Source organism: Gasterosteus aculeatus, chromosome 8 (genome assembly GCF_964276395.1).
Source record: "Gasterosteus aculeatus chromosome 8, fGasAcu3.hap1.1, whole genome shotgun sequence".
In the NCBI taxonomy this organism is placed as follows: Eukaryota; Metazoa; Chordata; class Actinopteri; order Perciformes; family Gasterosteidae; genus Gasterosteus; species Gasterosteus aculeatus.
Window position 1 is genome coordinate 17,857,046 of NC_135695.1, and position 20,334 is coordinate 17,877,379.

Sequence of the window (20,334 nt, forward strand, 5' to 3'; positions counted from 1 at the left end):
TAACTTAAGGCTTCGAAAAGAAGGTTACTATGGGATTCTTGGTGTATACTTTGAGTTGTAAAATGAAGACACCAGCAGTCTTAAGCAAATACAGTGTGTGTGTGTGTGTGTGTGTCTGCGTGCACGTGGAGAGGGATGTGTGTTGTGTATTTGTCCTGACATCATACGGCAGTGTAGCATCTGTTGGTCAGGCCTTTAGCGCAGTAAGAGGTTGGATGAAGAGTTCTTCACACAACTGGTATGAATGGATGGATCAGGAGGGAGAAGACATGCCCTCCGTGCGAAGCAGTGAAGGCGTCCCAGGAGACACAAATATTGAGCGTTTAGTCGGCGAGCCAAAAAACCCTTTTCTTGCTTATGTATGAAGGTAGATTTGTGTCTTTATTATGCAAACAAAAACTGTTTTAAAAGCAAATTTCTTGCATTTAAAAAAAAGTTTGTAAGTAAAAATATACTAAACTGAGAAAAAAATTATTTGTTAGTTTTGCTTGTGAAACTAGAATTTTTGGCTGCAAAACAAAAACGGAACAAAACCTTTTGCGACCAGAGTTTGTACGTCGTGGGCGGGGCTTACACCGCGGAATGAACCAGGAGTTTCTATTGGTGGACGACTGGCTGCTCGGTGTCTGCTTCCACCAGTAAACTCTGACGGGAGGCGACTGTCACAAGCGACACAGAGGTAAGTTGACTTTGTATTTTGTCAAAATTATTTTGAATACTTTACTTTGTTTTCATGTTGTGGTAGCATGTAGGAAAGGTGAGGCAAAAGTTAGACATCATTTTCTTCCTCTTTTTCATTAAATGATTACACTCAAACATTACATTGATTCTGTCACCTCAGGTAATAGCTTAATTTCTTTCAATACAGCCTGTGCAGTACACTGTAACGTCCTTTTACCATGTCCATACATCTAAAATACCTTTACAGTATGATGCACGTGAAGCCACGGAGGCTGGACGACATCTCCTGTCCCTGATTTCACCTGAAGAACCTCAGGGACAAAGTCAGGTGATGGAGAGATCCGCAGTGAAAACATGCCGTGCACTCATGAGCCAGTTGAATGTGTCATTAGTCTGATTTTCACCTTAATGGCAGCGGTGCAATTACGCAACTGTCATGTAATTGAGCATTTCCTCCTGGAACTTGAAGGTATGTCCAATCATTCTAATTGTTTGCGATTGAAAGGTTAGAATGGCTGTCGGCAAGAGTATAGTTCTGTATTATAATGTGTTTAACTTGTGCTAATTCTTTGTTTTTCTATTCTTTAGTAAAACAAACCAAATATTCCAGAATCATTTTATACTACAGCTTTTTATGCCACCTTGCTCGTGACCGTCTTCTCCCGTCAGAGTTTAATGGTGGAAGCAGACACCGAGCGGCCAGTCGTCCACCAATAGGAACTCCTGGTTCATCCCGCGGTGTAAGCCCCGCCCACGATGTACAAACTCTGGTCGCAAAATTTTTTGTTCCAAAATATATTTTTTTTGCCGCGCATTAAAGCTCATATAGTTTTTAACTAGTACTTTCAGAAAACAATCCAGAGTGAAGCATCACTTCTAACATCATTTACTTTTTTCATCTTAAACTTACTAACCCAGGAAGTGGTCTTCATCAGTGCTGGTAGATTTTTCTAATTTCAGCGGGTTGTGAAATGCTTGAAGTCTTTTGTAAGAAAATGTTACAAAGTGTGCTTTCAGTTGTTAAGATTTTTTAAACATATTATCTCCAAGGTCAAGGATGAACGGATGTCAAAGGCCTCCATGAAGTCATGAAAGCAAGTGCTAATCTTTACATTTCATCAAACAACTGAACTAACAAGTGGACCTTGAATCTTTTTATTTTCCTCACTTCTACGCTGTCATTTTCAAAAAAATGAAGAAGGACTCCATTTCTCTGCAGTTCTGCCTCTCTTGATTTCACGTGCCTGCACAGTGGAAAGGTTCTGGATGTGGCGATGACAGAGAAAACATTTTGGCTGCATCGTGAGGAACTGGGCATGAGGGGTCATGAGGAACTATGACCCATAACATCCTTCCGTGACAGAGAGCGCTACCTGTACTTACAGTGATCAAAAAGCAGATGTGAAACAGAAGTTGGTGGTAGTTTTCCTCCCCACACGGCATCCCTTACCGTGAAGTGCACTGTATGCTCTGTGGTGTCTGCTGATTTGCCCTTACTCTATGTGAGAAGCCATAACACACATTCTATCATGGTTGTCTCCGTCATTCGGCGCGACGGTAATGTCTCACACGCATTCCGGGGCCTCACAGAGCAGAAAGTGGCAGGAATGCAGAGCGACAGAGAAAACAACCGAAGACAATAGAACCGGGTCCTGTAAACATCCAGACTCTTCATTTCTGTGTGCAAAAGGTTCCCCCGGCTTTGTTACACTTTTAACAAGCAGGCTTTTCATTGGCTTCCTCCTTTTTGTGTGAGATCTTTCGAAAAGGCGATGGAGACTCGTGGACTGTGGCATCTGATTTTCGGAATTTTCCTTTATTTGACGGCAAACACACAGCTGTCACATGAGCCTGCCACAAAATGTCATCCGTGTGTCACGAAGGAATGCGCTGCCACGGGTCTCTGTACATGTCACCACGTGACACCTTGTGGAATGTTCAATGGCATTTTTTTTTTTTTACCAGAAAGGAGAAATGCTATAACGATACACGCACATCATGCAAATCCGTGTCTCACCAAATAATTGGAAATTAATGGCAGGAAGAGTGTCAGTTCCTCATTCGTCAAGTTACTTCCTGGGAATGACAGTGCAGTTTCCGCGCTCCACGTCAACACTTTCTCTTTCTTTTTGTCACAGAGCACATGTGCTCGTTACATTAGCAGACTAAGACTAACAACCCCCCCCGCCCCCCCCACACCCCCTCGGTGATGTTAGAAGAACATATTTTTCTTTCGGGCACAGTTGTTGTGTTCATCATTTAAGATTAAAAAGTTAAATGTACTTGCACAAACACATACAAAATTCAAAACACTATAGGAATAGAAACAATGTACAGGTTCCAGTTTCAATTCCCAAGGAAAGTAGTGTGAGGTGCACACATTCCTTAAGATGCTGTAGGAATAACAAAATTCAACTACAGGAAGAATCGTTCCATTTAGTTTGTAGTTATTAAGGTTATTTGATTTTGGGAAGCAGTGAAGATCGGTGTTATTTCATCTTACTTATCTCTTTTATCAATGCTAATTTTGTTTTTGTCCTCAATAAATATGATGTGCAGCAGGAATTTGTATCATGCTTTTATTAGTCTTAATGACAACCATGAGGTTTTTTTAACATCCTTCTGAAGGTCTGGCTTTGGATATTTCTGAAATGTAAAACAGAATGTTTTAGAAGAGTACTGTTGAACAGGGTAGAACATTTAACAATTTACTGCTTTGAATAGATATCACATTTATTTAATACATGTCTATTCTGACACAAATATCTAAAGACATATTGTGGATCTTTTCTTTTTTTGTTATGGAAGCAAAATGGCCAAAACAAAACCAGCAACTGCATTAAGAAAAAACATGCACTCTCTGTTTTTTGCAGTATAACTTGTTCCAGCTCTGTAACTACCACACCACAAGGGGGCGATGCTGCCTTGTGCATGGGTTCATTCAGGAGTTGAAAACTTTTCTCCTGTATCTCTTTCAATAACTAAAAACCAAGATGTGCACACTGAAATCAGGTGTGAAAATGGTGCGGCTGACTGAGGTAATGTGAGTTTACTCTGAGAGCGTTCCATGTGTTTTTGAGCCCGATTGGCTCAGATGGAAGAGGAGATCACGAGCAGCACAGTGGATTCGTAATGGGGGTGAATTTCAGCCTGCTGTCTGCAATGTTTCCTCCTAATACACGACTCCTCACACCTCTGTGTCTGCATGTTCAGCCTTGAAAGAAATTCAGTTGTAACGGTGAGTAAACAAACACGCCAACCAAACCCATTGTGTGTCCCTTCCAGTCCTTCTTCCCTGACGTTCCGACCCTTTCTTGTCCATCCACCGGCCATTTACGCCGCTATTCCTCCCTCTTTCTCTTTCTTTTCTTCCACTGCCCCCTCTAAACCGGATGTTTGTGTCTCTGCCGTCAGCAGACCAGTACAAAGCTGATGACCAGATAGCGTGCCCAGTTCTCCCAGCGCTGTGACAGATTAAGTAGGATTTAGGCCCTCCATTCGGATCCCCCTCTAAACCAACACAGCAGAGACGGCAAAACACGGGAGCTCGTGCAGCCGACGGCGTGCTCCCCCCCCCCCGGCCGCTGTTGGCTAAACAGTGAAGCCCAGCACTCGGCGCCACGTGCGCAGGATGATAATGGTCTTGATTGGAACAATGTGAAGGTGGAGGCCAGAGAAACCTCTGGGGTTCACCCTACTTGTAATGAGAGGCGCCGCGTTATTGTGCTGTGTCTAATAATTCAGGCCACAATGATGGTTAACATTCAACGGTGATATCATGAGACTCAGGGGACTCGGGCTTCCTTGTATTGTGCTGATATGCGTGTGAACTGGCCCCAGCGAATATCAGATGCCTGACCGGGCTGTGGTTTTTGGAGAACAGGATCTGAATCATGAGTACAAGTTGTTTCGCTGCAAAAACAATGTCGTAAGTGGGTGTGAGGTATCAAAAGCAAATGCTGCACAGCTTCACAGAAAGAGAAGCACTAAGTGACGTAAATGAGATCAATTATGGTGATAACCAAACGCCACTAAATCCATTGCATTGAAAATAATCTAGATTGGGTTAGTCTAGAAAGTTATTTATCAGGTTGGTCTGTTTTACTACAGAAGAACAACACGTTCCCATTCACCCAGTGGGGGGGCATTTCCTGTGAGACGCAATGAGCTCAAATAAAAACACAGGAGTGGAAAGATGTGTGTGACTCTGTCCTGTCCTGTCCTCACTCCACCCTGCAAGCCGCCGTATCACTCCCTCTCTCTTTAGCCAGAACACTCCCTTCCCAACATTTACCATCGTTTGACCCTAAATCACAAAAGTAGCCGGAAAACAAAGTTGGCCGTTTGAAAAGTGTCCCTTTAGGAGTTGCCAACGTGAAAGCGTGCCGAGCAACGTCTGCCGTGATTAGGAAGCGTCAAACCTTAAAAGTGTCCCCCTTCCAACTGCCGGACACAACGGATTCTCTGTCGGAGGGATTCCCTCCCGTGTTGCTTTTTTTCAAATGTGCACAAGTACCTGAGTGTGAATTGGGCCAGTAAGTGGTGCTATTAAGTCAGTGACGCCCAGACACACGGGCCTTTCACACCCACGACTCACCCGTGTGTGTGTGTGTGTGTGTGTGTGTGTACACACAAGTGCCATAGATACAGCGCACAACCAGTCTACTGTTTAAATCCACGGTTAACCTGCGATCATAACCAACCCCCGTTTTACCTGCACGCAGTGGGAGTGGAGAGTGAATATGGGCCGTTTGAAACGTTACATCACGACTCAACGGTCGCTGGTTTTCAACACTGAATCACACGATCTTCACACGCTGGACATGTTGCTCATGGGCTTTGCAACCGACCAGATTTCCTAATGACTCTTTCATGTCTCACTTATATAGTTATGAGGCCAATAAGTAACCCAACCCTTTCTACGCTGTGACTTCCTGTCATTCAACAGTGCTTGTTTTTTTTGTTTTTTTTTCTCCTTCAACCCTCTGAGGCTAAATTTGAACAGACATTCTCATAGGCAGCAGGAATACCAAGCGATACCACAAAGCTAAATGCACACGATACGATCTCCTTTGCCAGACGTGGCATGTCAAAATATTTCAAAGACAATATTCAGAACTTGACCTTTGTTGTGTGTGTCAGAATAGTTTTTGGGCATCGGTTGTGGCTTGTTAAGGCTTATGAGCCATATGATAACTTCCCCGTGTTGGTGGTTGGGTTGTGTTGGTTTGTTGGCGAGGTTACAGCTGCATGAGTTTGCGTACTGAGATTTACTTTACCTCTGCCGGAAAGATGTTAAGGCCAAACTGTTGGAAAAAGGATGATCTCAGAAAGCCGTTGAACATTTGGTGTTTATACAAAGAGCTCATAAACCTTAAACAGACACGCCATCGTTGGTTCCACCGTTCGTTTATTCTCACACCACATCCCTCCCCCCCCCCCCCCATCAACAAACAGAGCATGACCACCTCAGTCATCTTTTCTCATTCCCCGGTTGAAGCATGCCGCCGTTGGACCCCCCCCCCCTTCCCCCCTCCGGCTGCAGCACACTGACAGGAACAGGAGGACAGATGTGGGGTGGCTGGTTTGGATGTGGGGCGGAGGAGACTGCAGCCGTGTGCCGGACGGTCATGCGTTGGACTTATAAATAAAACAGGTGGACCACAGCGTGTGTGTTGACACACGCCCAGCAGATGCTCTGAGTCGGTCTGCAGTCTGCTTAGTAGAAAGAGCTCACGGGGGCTGAAGCCATCGGATGAGAGCGGCGGCCATGAGCCGACCAGTTGGGCCGCGCTCACATGCAACGAACCTTGCGCTTAAAAAGCACGCTCCGCTGGCACGGCTATGTCAACAAAGCAAGGAGGAGCTTGGGTAACAACACACACAGAGGGGAGCACGACATGCATTCGCTGCTCAGGTAGCACGGCAACTTGTTTGCTCCTGCATAGATGCTCTGAATGACGTGTATTGCTCCTTTAACGAACAATCCTTCTACCAAAGGGATGTTGGAAAGACGGAGATGTCCCGCTGAGCTCTCGGCGTCGACTAAAAGCAAACTACAGTTTCTTTTCAACTCGCCGACAGTTATTTTATCTTCTGTGTTCTGAGTTGTTCTCGCAAAGTTCTCGCGTGTTTGTGATGGTTGTGACTCCGTGAGCCCTGAAGACTGCGCGAGCGCTCCGTGCACACTGGCTTCTCATTTGGGGCGTGGTGCGTTTAACTCTGATGTTGAGCTATATTTTAAGTTACATTAGAAATGTTTGTGAGGTTTCTTCCATTACATTAAGTTGTTCACGTTATACTAATTCTACAATTATTTTAAAGCTCAGTCCCGATGTGTAAACCAAATTTAACGGTTTTGTTCACTGCAACTGTGCGCTTGGATACACAGGGCGTAACGTGACGCTAAAAGGGTCTGACAAAAGCGTCAGATTGAGCTGTTAGCATAGCCTGTAGCATGTTAGCATAGCCTGTACGTACGCACGTGCGATCTGTGACTTTGTATTCTGCTTAGGTCCTGCTGCTGTTACTGAAGTCATCCAGTGGGCGGGACTGGACCTGTTGTGGTCCAATCCGGCAGAGAGTTCTGGCCCTCGGGACGTAAATGCAACACAGCTCCCTTATAAACACAAGGAATGCTCGGGTTACAAGTTAGTTTTGCATCAAACATCCAACGAACCACTTCAACAAATTGTTTTTGTCATTTCTGAACATATTGCTGGGTGTTCTTGGTCGGCTGGGCCCTAAGCCGTCACAGCGGCCTGGTCTGATGAAATGTGAAGTGTATGTTTTTTAGCCATTATTTTGTCCAGCGTGTCCCTGGAGCCGGGGAGCTTTAGGGCGCCCGCAACCCGACGGCTGGCCTGTCTTATTGTTGTTGCTGGCTCAGCGGTCACCACGGCGGCCTTTACCGCCGCTGCAGATCTCTATCGAGCCTTTTCTTTTTGTTGGACGCCGCCGCGTCACAGAGGCCCTCGCAGGCCACCGTCAGCGAGCGGCTGTGACCGATTGACCATTCACACAGTGATTCATTCACAACACGGCCTACGCCATTCGTTTCACACGGCCACCGCGGCGAGGTCACGCGCTGGGAAAATACCTCGGAAACATCCAACGCGCACCCTCGTTACGCCAACACCGGAGCAGTTACAAAACAAAAGGCGCATCAGCAAATTGTTTGAGCTTTTGGGAAATACCTTGATTTGCTTTTTGGCGAGAGTTGGGAAAGCTGGTTGAAAACTCTCACGTTTGAACGGCGAAGATGAGGCTACAGCCGGAAGCCAGTTAGCACAGTTTAGCACTGGAATTAGGAGAGTGGTCCATTAACTAGCACAGCTCAGTCCAAAGGAAACAACACCAGCAGCCAGCACATCTAAAGTTCACCACTTACTCATTGCCAACTAATTTTCCCTAAATCATTATGTGTGGTTAAATCCGGGCAAAATCACCGTTTAGAAACATTATGTTGTTTAAGTGGCCGGGCATAGTAACTACTAAGTTACTATTACTACTACTTAGTACTATGTTTAAGTTACTACTTAAACATAGTAACTAAAATAACTGCAAAAATGTCAAACAAAACAAACAAATGTTTCTGGCGTGTGTGCAGCTCACCAATTTTTAAGTGTATTTTATGTGTTATTGCTGTGCATTGTTTGCTTGTTGTTTGGGATTCCACATCACTGTAATGACCGTATGAACATGAAGGAACATGTATGACTTCCACCAGTCAGACTGTTGTTTGTGTCCAGTGAGTAACTTCTTTGTATGAAACTTCACACCACAAACTATAATATTTTATCTGGACTTTTTATCTGGTTTTGTCTGAATTCACAGTTTTAAAATGCAACGTTTAAACGCGCTTGTCTGCATATTACAAGTTGGGAAAAGAGACGCGCGTTAATGATGATGCGAAACGCCTGATATGAAACCCATATATCTGGTAAAACTCGTGACTTCGTGCCACACAGACACTGTCTTTTGATTCTAAATCTGTACTGATGGTATTTGGAGAGTCTGGTCTGCCTCGGTCAGTAGGTTATTTCTTTCTCAGGCTCCCGACGCATTTTTTCTGGTAAGATGAGGATGTGGGGTTTGGGGAGGGGTAACCGGGGGGGGTATGTGCGCTTTGACATAATGGTTAAAGTGGGTGTTGGGGCTGGTAGATGCTTTAAGTTTTGGGGGTCAGTTGAACATGTGGAACGTGTGACCATTAGTCCTCGTCTCAAGGGACACGACCCGTTGACCCTTTTCTTTTTTTGTCAGACGACAGACAAACGCAGACAGACAAACTTCCACAAATACTTTGCATATTTCCTGCATGTAAAGGATGCATGTTTTCCTCCCCGAGGCCGTCTGGGGTGAATTTGAGAGGATCACACAACCCCCAAAATGTGAATGGGAGAAGATATGCATCATGCCCACGGCTTCTACAAAAAAAATACATTTCCATTGCATTCGCCAACGTGCACACGCACAGGAGTCCCTCTCGAACTTTCCCAGACGTCGTAGAAGGAGTTCTGAGAAAAAACGGGCAGGATTGTTGACATGACTGAGGTCAAAGTTATTTTTTATATGTTTTGGCACACCAAAGGCGGTCTATTTTTTATCTAAAGTCTATTTCGGGTTTGAGGCCCTTGATTGTAAAGAAAATAAAAGCCATGAAGACATTTACTTCAAAAAGGACCAGTTTTATTGTGTGAGATATCTTAACGTTTTGAAGATGAGTCATGATGAAGAGAATTCAGATATGAAGACATTTTGAAGACAAGTAATTAATGTTGTTCACTATGTCTTAATATATATGAAGGTCACCAGAATGGCAGCGTGAGTGATACGACCTTCCTGTCTGATTTCTAATGATTCCAAAATTACAAAGCAAATTTTTGTGTGTTTTGATGCTGAGAAACCAGACTATTCATTCAGTACTTCTAGACTTTGTTTGAAAGATACAGTATAAAGGTGTCATGTTCATCCTCTTCATTACTGATCATTTCTTTTTTCCACCTGCATGACAACTGCTAAAGAAATTGAAATGTCTTTGAGTTACACGTGTAAAAAAATAAAGATTGAGGGAGAATAAAAACATAAAAATTCTGCACAGAACCTTTAACGAAATGGCCAATTTACCTCACAAATACATTGTACATCTCTGTCTCCCATCCATCCGTTCATCCTTCTATCCGTGCACCCTTTGATGTTGCTATTCTGAGCTGGATGCAGATAAAAAAGAGGTTATCTAAAAGAACCAGCAAGGCTGTTTCTCAGACAAGCAGTCACCTTGGGCCCTTAAAGACCTCAGACCTCCACTGATAACCCACCAGCAGCACCACCGCTCCAGATACACTATCTGCCCACAGAGTTCTACTCACCACCTCCGAATGAGAGGTACCCCCCTCTGCTGCATGCAAGGAAAGATGTGATGGTCTTCAAGATAGTGATTATGTTGTTTATTTTGTTGTGATGTCCTGTAGAATTGTGTAGAACTGTATTTATATATCAGAGCAGTGTAGAAACGGAGACGGGTGCCGTGTTCTTCAAGGACTTAAATCTTTGCCCCTTTAATGATATGAATGGATCTGATTGATTGTTGGATTCAAACGATGCTTTTCTTTGTTTCTTTTTCATGCATGCAAGACCAACTGCATGCAGGGTTGTTAATGTGTTTGTTTGCCCTTTTCGTACCACCTTAAGGCACTCTGCTATCCGTTTGGGTCGCTCTGAAACAACAACATATCTGGCTCATCAAATGTTTTTACTCCTTGAAATGTTTCAGGGCCTAAATTTAAAACTCATTCCTGTTGCATGGTGCTCACTAGAATCAAGACTTAAGAGTGAGGGACAGTTGTTGTTCACTTAGTGTCATAAACATGTCTCCTATCTCCCCTCAATAAATCATATTGAGCCAAACTACATGCTGTTTATCAACTGTGTGTCTGTATCTGCGTCCTATTGAAAGGCGGCAGGAACTCATTGAACTGAGCAAACATTCTCCTAGAAGTCTTGAAGGTTCTTCTCCAGTGGGTGTTGGGTAAACTGCAGGAGTGGAGGGCGCTGGGTCGACGGCCCGAGGAGGCCTCGCTTTTCCACCGCTGCAGCTTCCACTTGGTTCCCACCACAATTTACATTCCCCACCGTCTACCTCACCAGCGGATCCACGTCAGTGTGCCCTGACCCACAATGCCCCTGCACATGTACACACAGAGAGAGCTGCAGAAAGAACAAACTTTTACAGCACTTGGTGACAAGGCCTTTTCTTTTTTTGACGGTCTAATGACCTGTAGCAACATTTCCTCTTTCCACCACAGCAGCAAACATCCAGGAAGTCTGCATCCAGCGTGCAACAACACAGAGCCAAGGGGTATTTTCATAGGGTTATAAATGGGTTGTCAGAGTGCCTGTACATCTCTTGCTGCTCAGGGTAAAGTCAACAGCTCTGGGGGTCATTCATTAATCTGCAATGCCTGGGCTGACATGAGCGAGAGGGCCAGGCTGCGTGTGAGCTCACACAAGCAGTGATAGCGGTAGGAGGGGGAGGGGGGGAGGACGGTGTCAGCTGCCGCTCCTTAGTCTCCTGCTCTCGCAGGTCTCTTACATCTAGCTTTCTTATTATCAACATTTTTTATGCCGGCGGCCATTGTTAGCGTGCCCCGTCTTCCATCACAGCCTCAAATTTTATGGCCTGTTCCGCCCCAATGGATCAAAAACGGAGCACGAAAACAACAAACAGAAAAGATCAACGGCTTAAAAAAAAAAGGAAGCAAAGATGACACAAAAAAGAAAAACCGAGCGGCCCGTCACAGCCACAATATGCTATTTTAGAGACAATTGAAACCATGCTATCAGATATGGATGGTCACCTTACTTTGGCATCACCTTGGGTTGAATCAATGTAGGCATCAGATGTCTGCAGTCAACATTCCTCTAAAATATATATTTTTTTATGTCCTCAAGCAGAAATCAGTATCACTTTATCTCAGACGCAAAGGTTGTTAAAACAAAAGCACCATAAAGGTTAATTAACAGCTACTCTCAAGATTTGAGACATCTCTCTCAACATAAGCTTTATAGGACATATACATTAGGATGTTAAATTTGCAACATAACTACGGTACTTAAATTTGTTACGTAACTTCGTTGTGTTCCTACAAATTGACTCCGCCTCATTTCTCTCCTGCTCCGTCGCCCTTCTCCCCGTTTTCTGAAACTTTCCCTCGGAGCTTCTGGAGCTGCTCTGCTCCTGGCCGGACTTCTTTTGACCCCTCTTCCATTGTCTGTCTGGCTTTCTCAATCTCACAGGCCGGCCGGCTGTAAGAATCACGGTGCACGAAGCCAGTGGAAAACCGTACAAATGCATAGCATAAACGATGAGAAGACGCTACCCTTCCGTTTCCCACCCATTTCAACATTCAGTGGTTAGAATAATAGCTTCGGGGAATAGATGAGAATGTGCGATCCGTTTTTTAAACACATAACGGATCCAGAGGACGGGGGGGGGGGGCGCTGAAGGGGACTTGGTCCTCAGAATGCTCAATACCACCCACGTTAAGCTGCGGTCTCGCCATTGTGTTTTAACCCGTCAGGTGGCTCGTCGATTGACACCGCGGCAGGAAGTTGCTGTAGAAAAAGCCCCATTTTTACCCACAGGGACACGCCGCTGATGAAGTCGCCCTCCCATTGCTTCACCGAGTAAGCTGGGGAGGCCGCGCGTCCTTTTATTTCACGTGAGCACCTCCTTTTGTTTTTTTGTCGTATTTGCCGATTAGCGCCACTAGCGCAGGCGTCGCCATGTTGAGAGCCATCGGGAGGCAATCAATAAAAGCGTCATTTTTTGGACAGTTCACTCTTTGTCCACCAGTTACTGCTCATTACACACGGCCACCGAACATCACACTTGTGGTGTTGCTAACAGCCTCTGATCTCATGACCCAACCCACTCTGTACTTTAACCCCGTGTTCTGTATGGCGATCATTCAGCCTCCCAGAACCTTGTTTTCTTCTTGTGAGCAATACATTTTTTACTGAATAACACTTAAGAAATGGCCTAAAAAGGAGAAGTGTGACTCGATCCATCTGATCCCTTACTGGCTCCAATGGGAGAGGTCTGACCTATCTCACACTCCGAAGGAGCAAAGGGGTCCAGTAATCTTTTACTGGAACATGCAAAACAATGAGTCATCAAATTGCAGATATGAAACGGGTTGCAATTTCTCGGCCGGTCCGGGAAGAGGCAGCATTCGCAGAAACGCAAATAATCACACAAGTCAGTTATTTAACAATCAGTGCTCGTTAAAAGAAAAAATAATCATTATCATCAACCCTGGAAATGTGTAATCCACTATAGAGGATGACACAACTTCATTTTGCACACAAGGCCTTGAGGCAACACACGGCCACATGCGTCACATGTAAGCACAGCAATTCTATGACACAGACAAATTAGGGGGTTGTTGTCAGAAACAGTCTGCTGCTCTCAGACAAAAAGGAAAACCCTTCAAACGACACCTGAAGACGAAATCAATCAAATCAATCAATCAATCCGGCTCAGGCTGCTTGTTATGAACACAAAGTGACCCATCTGCACAACATGTTTGCATCTGGCAGAAGGATACACGTGAGGCTCCGACCTCTCCACTGACCGAATGGAAAGGTTGACCCCGCCCACCCGGAGCGGGGGGCGGGGCAGGGGCGGGGGGGGGGGGGGGGGGGGGGGGGTGCGAGGAGCGCGAGACGGTCCAAACTGGAGGGAGTCGCAGCGCGAGAGGAGGACGGGACGATGATTAAGTTTGGGACACAACAGAAAGTGGATGTTTGGAGGCGAATACTTTTATTCGTGGAAGGGAGAGAAAAATAAAGATGAACTTTTGACTTCTTGACGTCGCAGTCACGCGGGAGAGAGAAACGGTTTCCGAATAATAAGTTCACATCTGGACCACCGGGATGTTTGGATGAGCAGTAACTCCGACAGGTAACGACACCGTACATGAAGAATACTTTATTCTAAGTTTACTCCAGGTCAAGTTCGCAAACGATCACACCTTTTGACTTCTTTTCCAAAAACCTGGAAGTCGCTCAGACCTCCATCAGTAAACGTGACGTTTCAATTTAAATGAGGTGAAAACGAAACGTGCCCCAAAATTCTATTTGAGCTCAATAGAGACATAGTTTTTGTTTTAATTGGACATTTTTTAGTTATTAATTTGGGTTTCACACAATCTGCTACATTTTGCGAGGCTTGTCCACCTGAAATCATAATTAAATGTAGCCTACCTCAATGATTCTTCATGGCACCTTTTACCTTTTAAAGGTTTATTTACGAGTCACAGTACATTTCACCTGACGTTATAACAATCATGGCTCGTGATTTATGAATAGAAGGAACCGACGAGGCTGTTTGTTGTTAAGGTGTAGCCCCCTAAAGCTGCTACTTCTTGTGTTATTTATTTCATCAATATCTTTATGTGTCTATCTTTTATTGTTTTAGATGTCATTTCCGATCTTGGCCAGGACACAATCTCAGTTATTAAATTATCATGAATTAGAGTTAAACACTACACACAAGACCACAAACACACAAACATCTGTGCAATATAAGCACTGTGCAATAACACTTATAGTTATGTCTATTTATAGAACATTTCATTTACGTCATTGTGGATTAATGTTTCATATTTCGGTTTAATTATTGCTTATTTATACATTATTTGCACTTTTGCCCTTTTCTTTCTATCCTGTGCGTTTCCCTGCTTTGGGACTAATAAATTATTTAATCTAGTCTATTTTTCTTCTCTACACATATTTAGCAAAATTATGTTGTACATAACTTTTAAGAATTTGATCCGTTAACAGGTCCTTCGAGCTCCATGATGCCAGTTCTGACGCGGCCCAGCTGAGCAGACCTCCCTCTGCTGTGTCCGGTGCTGTGGCGCCCCCTGCTGCGTGACCGAGGAAGGCCAGTCGAGACGCGCAGGATGGCGAACCAACTGAAGGATGGGATGAACGCCGTCATCGTCAGCCACTACAACCACTCAGGAAAGTGGGACAAGTCTCGCGGCGGCGGCGCCTGCAAGACGGCGCTGCTGCTCTTCATCTGCGTGCTCATCGTCCTGGAGAACGTCACGGTGCTGCTCACTCTCTGGAGGAACAAGCGCTTCCACAGTCGCATGTACTTCCTCATTGGGAACCTGGCGCTGTCGGACCTGCTGGCCGGCGTGGCCTACGTGGTCAACATCTTCACCTCGGGGAGCAACACCTACTTCCTGACGCCGGCGCAGTGGCTGGCCAGAGAAGGGAGCATGTTCGTGGCCCTCAGCGCGTCCACCTTCAGCCTCCTGGCCATCGGGATCGAGAGGCACATGACCATGGTGCGCTTGCGTCCGTGCGAGGCGGCGGGTCGGGGGAGGCTTCTCGGGCTGCTGGCGGCCTGCTGGCTCGTGTCGGTGCTGCTCAGCGCCCTGCCCAGCATGGGCTGGAACTGCCTGGACAACATGGCCTCCTGCTCCACGGTGCTCCCGCTCTACGCCAAGAGTTACGTGGCCTTCTGCATCAGCGTGTTCAGCGCCCTGCTGGTGGCCATCATCATCCTCTACATCCGGATTTACCGCCTGGTCACCTCCAGCGGCCGCAGGGTGAGCAGCCGGCCTTCGGAGCGCTCGCTGGCCTTGCTGCGGACGGTGGTGATCGTTCTGGGATTGTTTGTCATGTGCTGGACGCCGCTCTTCGTCCTCCTGTTGCTGGATGTCGGCTGCAGCCCAGACCGGTGCCCCGTGCTCTACCAGGTGGACTGGTTCATAGCCCTGGCGGTCCTCAACTCGGCCCTCAACCCTCTGATCTACACGCTGTCGAGCAGGGAGATGAGGGCGGCCTTCTTCAGGCTGCTGTGCTGCTGCCAGGGCGGCCTGGAGCAAACCGGGACGGCCGCGGCGGGCAACCCCAACCTGGGAACGGTCATCCCCACGGTGGAGAACAGCAAGACCAGCGCGGGGGGCGGCAGCGGGGGCGGCAAGTCCACGCTGAACAGGGGGAAGGTCCCCGCGGCCATCAGCGCCGACAACAAGCACGGAGACCCCTCAGCCACTGGCGCGGCCCTTCCCGCCGGGCCCGCGCACCTCCTCTCGGCCGTGCTGGTGAAGGCGGGGGCGCTGCCGACCCTCGGCAAGTTCTGAGCGGCGGCGGCTCGACGGGGCTTTGCGGTCCCACGGGAGTAGACGCGGAACTGACACGCTCCTGCTGACAGACACTTTTTGTTTATGCACTACGGCCAGTGTGGGTTTGGACGATGTCGATACTGATGCAGATGAAAGAACACTTAAAGCCACTATTTACAAACACTTTTATTCATAAAAGTCCAGTGGACAGACAATGGACAATTTCATAGAAATGGATTCAAACAAACCCCAAATTGAATTAATTCAGGTCTAAAAGTAGACTTGGTAATGCTTTAAACAATAGCATATATTTAACATTAACAGGGTTGTATCTGTAGATGGGTTTATTTTATTGTGTCATTAGAAATAATGGAGATTAAGCGCTTTTTTTTGCTTGTGCTATATGCATGCGTCACAAATTGACTTGGTAAACTTTATTTTCTGTGAAAACATTTGCCATCCTAATGATATTGGTATAGCTGGTTAAAATAGTTTGTGTGAATAGAAAACACCACGGTACTAGGACTTAATTATTGATTTTTGTCGTGATTTGAGATGCACTGTGAGAGTAAAAGACCAAAAGTTGGTTTCTCAGACTTGCGGCCTCCCGAGGCTGTGAATCACATTACACACCAGAAATAGAAAAGTTGTGGATAAAATAAAAACGACAGAAACATTTATTCTACTACATTCTTACCACTTGTGGGCAAAGGTGTAAAGATTGTCCTCGCAGTGGTGCTTCAGGAACAAAAAAGGACTGTCAAAATCAGTGGAGTTCACCATCTGCACAGAGGCCACTGTGGGATAAAAGAGGCTCGGTTCTACATAAGCACGACTGGCTCTTGTCTCGTCGGTCCACGCTCGACTGTGTCGGCTTAAGCTGGACGAAGGAAACCACTCGCACACTTCAACTAACCACTAGCGAATGAGAGTGCTGGATGTGCGCTATTTAACGGCGGTAGACTGCAAATTACATTTCTGTCTAGGGTGGTGTAGTGCCCGATACCATCATATAGCAAATTGAATAAAATCCTATTGCCTTTTATGAGTTTTTTTCCCACGTGTCATGTTTTGATATTGCATTTTCTTCCAGCCCCTCTGTCTCTGTGTCGGTCCTCTGAGGACATTGTTAGGGGTGCATTTACAGGAAAACCAGACGTTTTGTCTGCACGGTGCATCAGTCCATAGTCACACAAGAACCCGTCACACACACATGAATGCATAAATATAAATATGAATGCATGAATGCTTTGATTTGTCAGTTTAGCAGACGTTATCCCGACAGAAGAGGAATGTCAGGAGATTTAACCTGCGGCTATTATTAGATATTCTAATGGGAAGCTGATTGATGATCACTCGTTGCCATTCGTAGGTGGACCCGGGTCAGCCGGGGATGAATAATGCAGAGGAACCCTTGATATTGGGCGAGGTCAGGAAGCTATTAGCCATGAAAGATATACTGCATAATTCGGACCTTGAAACGTTTCCTACTGTGAAAAAACCTCCCATCTCTGTTCAAATGAATAAGATAACAATTAATATGTTTGGTAACATCAAAGTTTAAACAGTGTTAATATGTGACATATAACAGTTTCTGACGCGGCGTTGTGGAAAGGCTCTGGCTGTTAATGTTGTGAACTGTAACAAATGATCATGTAGAAACAGCTTTGCTGTCCAGATGCTCAAATCACGTGTTTGTCTTCATGGCAACGAAGCCGCAGCAGTGAGTGTTACTTTGACATGAAGAGATATGATTGGCTGGTTGCAGCACAGTTGGTTGTTCGTACCGTATTGCACAGCGAAGACAAGACACGGGCTGACAGACTGGCATTTCAGCCCCACCTGGGCTCAAGGACGCGTCTCTGCTCTGCACATCCAGATATGATGGAGAAAGACAGCGAGGGCGGGGGGGGAACCAGCAGCGCACTTTTCAGCTTAAATGTCACTCGCTCCTCCGTGATTTAGCCGCGAATGACGGTGGCCTTTACGCCACCTGGAACATAGGAAAATGACAAAAACTGTTGAGCTCCAGTGTCATTTGAGAGAATCCCTCCTTCTGCTGCTTTTCTTCATTCAAACCGTTCTTGTCTAACTGGAAGTGTTGATTTACTCCACAAAAGGACGGCGGCATCGTTTCGGTTTAAGCATCAGAAGAAGTAGGAGCTGCTAATAAATGAGGTGTGACAGCTGATTGCCAAACATTTTTTCTTGTTTTTCCAATTATATAATTGAAGAGCTTGTCTGACATGGAAATGCATTCCTTAAAACGTGATAGTCCTTTTTGGAAAAACCTTCCAGGAACCCCTCGACTGACTGTTGTTTAAAAATATGGATCCAACTCCCTTAAACTGACCATTTAGAAATACAATTGAGGAGGAAATAATGGTCAAAAAAAATCTTTATGTTAAAAAACAAGACATTACAACAAAAGAACCCCCCCTAAAAACAGTCTGTATAGTTGATTATTAAAAAGTGTAACTTTGATGTTTTTCAAGTGTATTGACGGGGAGGAACTGAATGATTGTTTAGTGGCGTCAGCGTTTTCATTCAATACTGGACAACGTTTTAAGCCCCTTGGACACACAATCATGGCAAAAAAGGATTCAGGTTTGAAATATCAATCATAAAAAAGGGAAAAAAGTCACACAATGAGGATAAGCTGGAAAAACCCCAACCATCCCAATTGTGCTCATCCTCTGATTTCACTTTAATCGTCTTTAAAACAGCGCAGCTCAAACGTGTTCAGCAGAGATTTACAAATTCCTTTTTATTTTAAATCCTTTCCATGTCCTCAAATTCCGGCACATGACGGATTCCCTTCGTTCTAAACACCAGAAACAAACAGCCTTTATTGGATGTGCCAACTGGGTCAAACACCTTAATAAATCACGTTAACTAAATAGCCGTCACCGGTCTTCTTTGAGGATTTAGACGTGGTGGATTTGTGTCATTCTCTGTGCACAATGCCTCTTTGCACATGACTAACGTGAACACGACACGGGACAAGAGAATCACACCACCCCCCGCCGTCATGATCCCGGCTTTATGCCGCTGTGTGGCGAGGAAGTGGGCATGCATGCATGCAGGCGCGTGTGTGTGTGTGTGTGTGCATCCGTGTGGGTTTTTGAGAGGAAGAACAAAGACTCCATCTGGCCTGAGCCACTGAATGTGCCAGTATGAAACACTTCTCCCATTCTCTCAAGTCCCCCTTTCCCAAAAGCAGCGTGAAGGGCGGAGAGAGCGGCGACACCAGAGGAGGCCCACGCACACCAGTCCTGTGGCGCGTGATGATTCTCCTCCTCCCCTACCTTCACCTCCACAGTAGCGAAACACAAGTGAAGACCCAGGAAGACTTTGGCGATAAAGCTCCCCGGGATCAGAGGGCTTCATCCCGGGGAGCAGCTGGGAAGAACCTGGTTGGGGGGGGCGAGGGGGCGAGGGGGGCGAAGGCAAAGGTCACTTTGTGGGAGGATATCTGAAGGATCTAGCCGGGGACTTGGATTGGTGGACACTCCTCCCGGGATCCCCCGCAACACCCCGCTGCCATTAATCTCCTGCAGTGAGGATCAAGCAGCCCGGTTGAATTTCAGAAGCAATACCAGAGTAAATAAAAAATAAAATAAAAAAAAGTTCTCATTGTCGTCATTCTCCTGAAGCAAAGACAAATCGATTCTATGACGTATAGTTAGATAGGGCTCATGAGCCCATGTGTGCCTCGTATGGCTGCTACATTTGTTTAATTAATCTCTTTGATTAAATGTTGAAAAAATAGTGATACATCTCCTTCTACATTTTTGTTCTTTGGGATTTTTTTTCTTTAGCCTCAGACCCGAACACATTCAACAGGAAAATCCGCTTCTAACCCGAGAAGCCGCAACCAACACGAACTTCTGCTGCATCCACGCGGTTCGCCACGTGGCGTCAGCCGAGCTGGCGGCTCGCTCGCAGCCACGTTCACAAACGCTAACATGCGCCGAAAAGGGCAGGAGGCCATTTCAATTTAGCGAGGGCAATTTAGCTTTAATTACACGGCACACAGGCTCATCTGATTGAAATAAAGGCCTTCCATTGCCGTCAATCCATAACAGATAGGTGGCAGAGTTGGATAGGCAAACGCTTACAAAGTCAATGCCCCCCCCCCCCCCACCCCCACCTCCAAATTCCCCAAAACGGCAGCTGCTTCCTCTCCAAACCCCCCTGTGATTGCGCTCCTTTGGCGGACGCGAGGGGGGGTCTGCGTGCACACACCTGCTCACACAACTGACCCCCGGTCTGTTTCCCCCACGCTGCAACTGGTGGGATTATGGCGTGGGGGATCGGGGATGAGTGAGGAGCACGTACACTCAGAGCGTGAGACCCACGCGAGAGCATCGGACAACTTAAATCAACTTAAATCATACCAGTCAGCAATAATAAGGATTATCAACACGTGTGTTTCTCACAAGTTGTAGTTTTGTAGGTGAAGTGGCAAAATGATGGAGACCCCGTGAAATGTTCTATTTTATCT

The 20,334-nt window shown here is 45.9% G+C and overlaps 1 protein-coding gene across 1 annotated transcript; it reads left to right on the plus strand.

Moving 5' to 3' along the window:
• The first annotated feature begins 13,404 nt into the window (after nt 1-13,404).
• Nucleotides 13,405-16,875, plus strand: s1pr3a (sphingosine-1-phosphate receptor 3a). The gene is made up of 2 exons (XM_040185106.2): nt 13,405-13,648; nt 14,530-16,875. Exon 2 carries the CDS (start codon nt 14,652-14,654, stop codon nt 15,843-15,845), a length of 1,194 nt encoding a protein of 397 aa, XP_040041040.2. The 5' UTR covers nt 13,405-13,648; nt 14,530-14,651; the 3' UTR covers nt 15,846-16,875.
• Nucleotides 16,876-20,334: the final 3,459 nt, after the last annotated feature.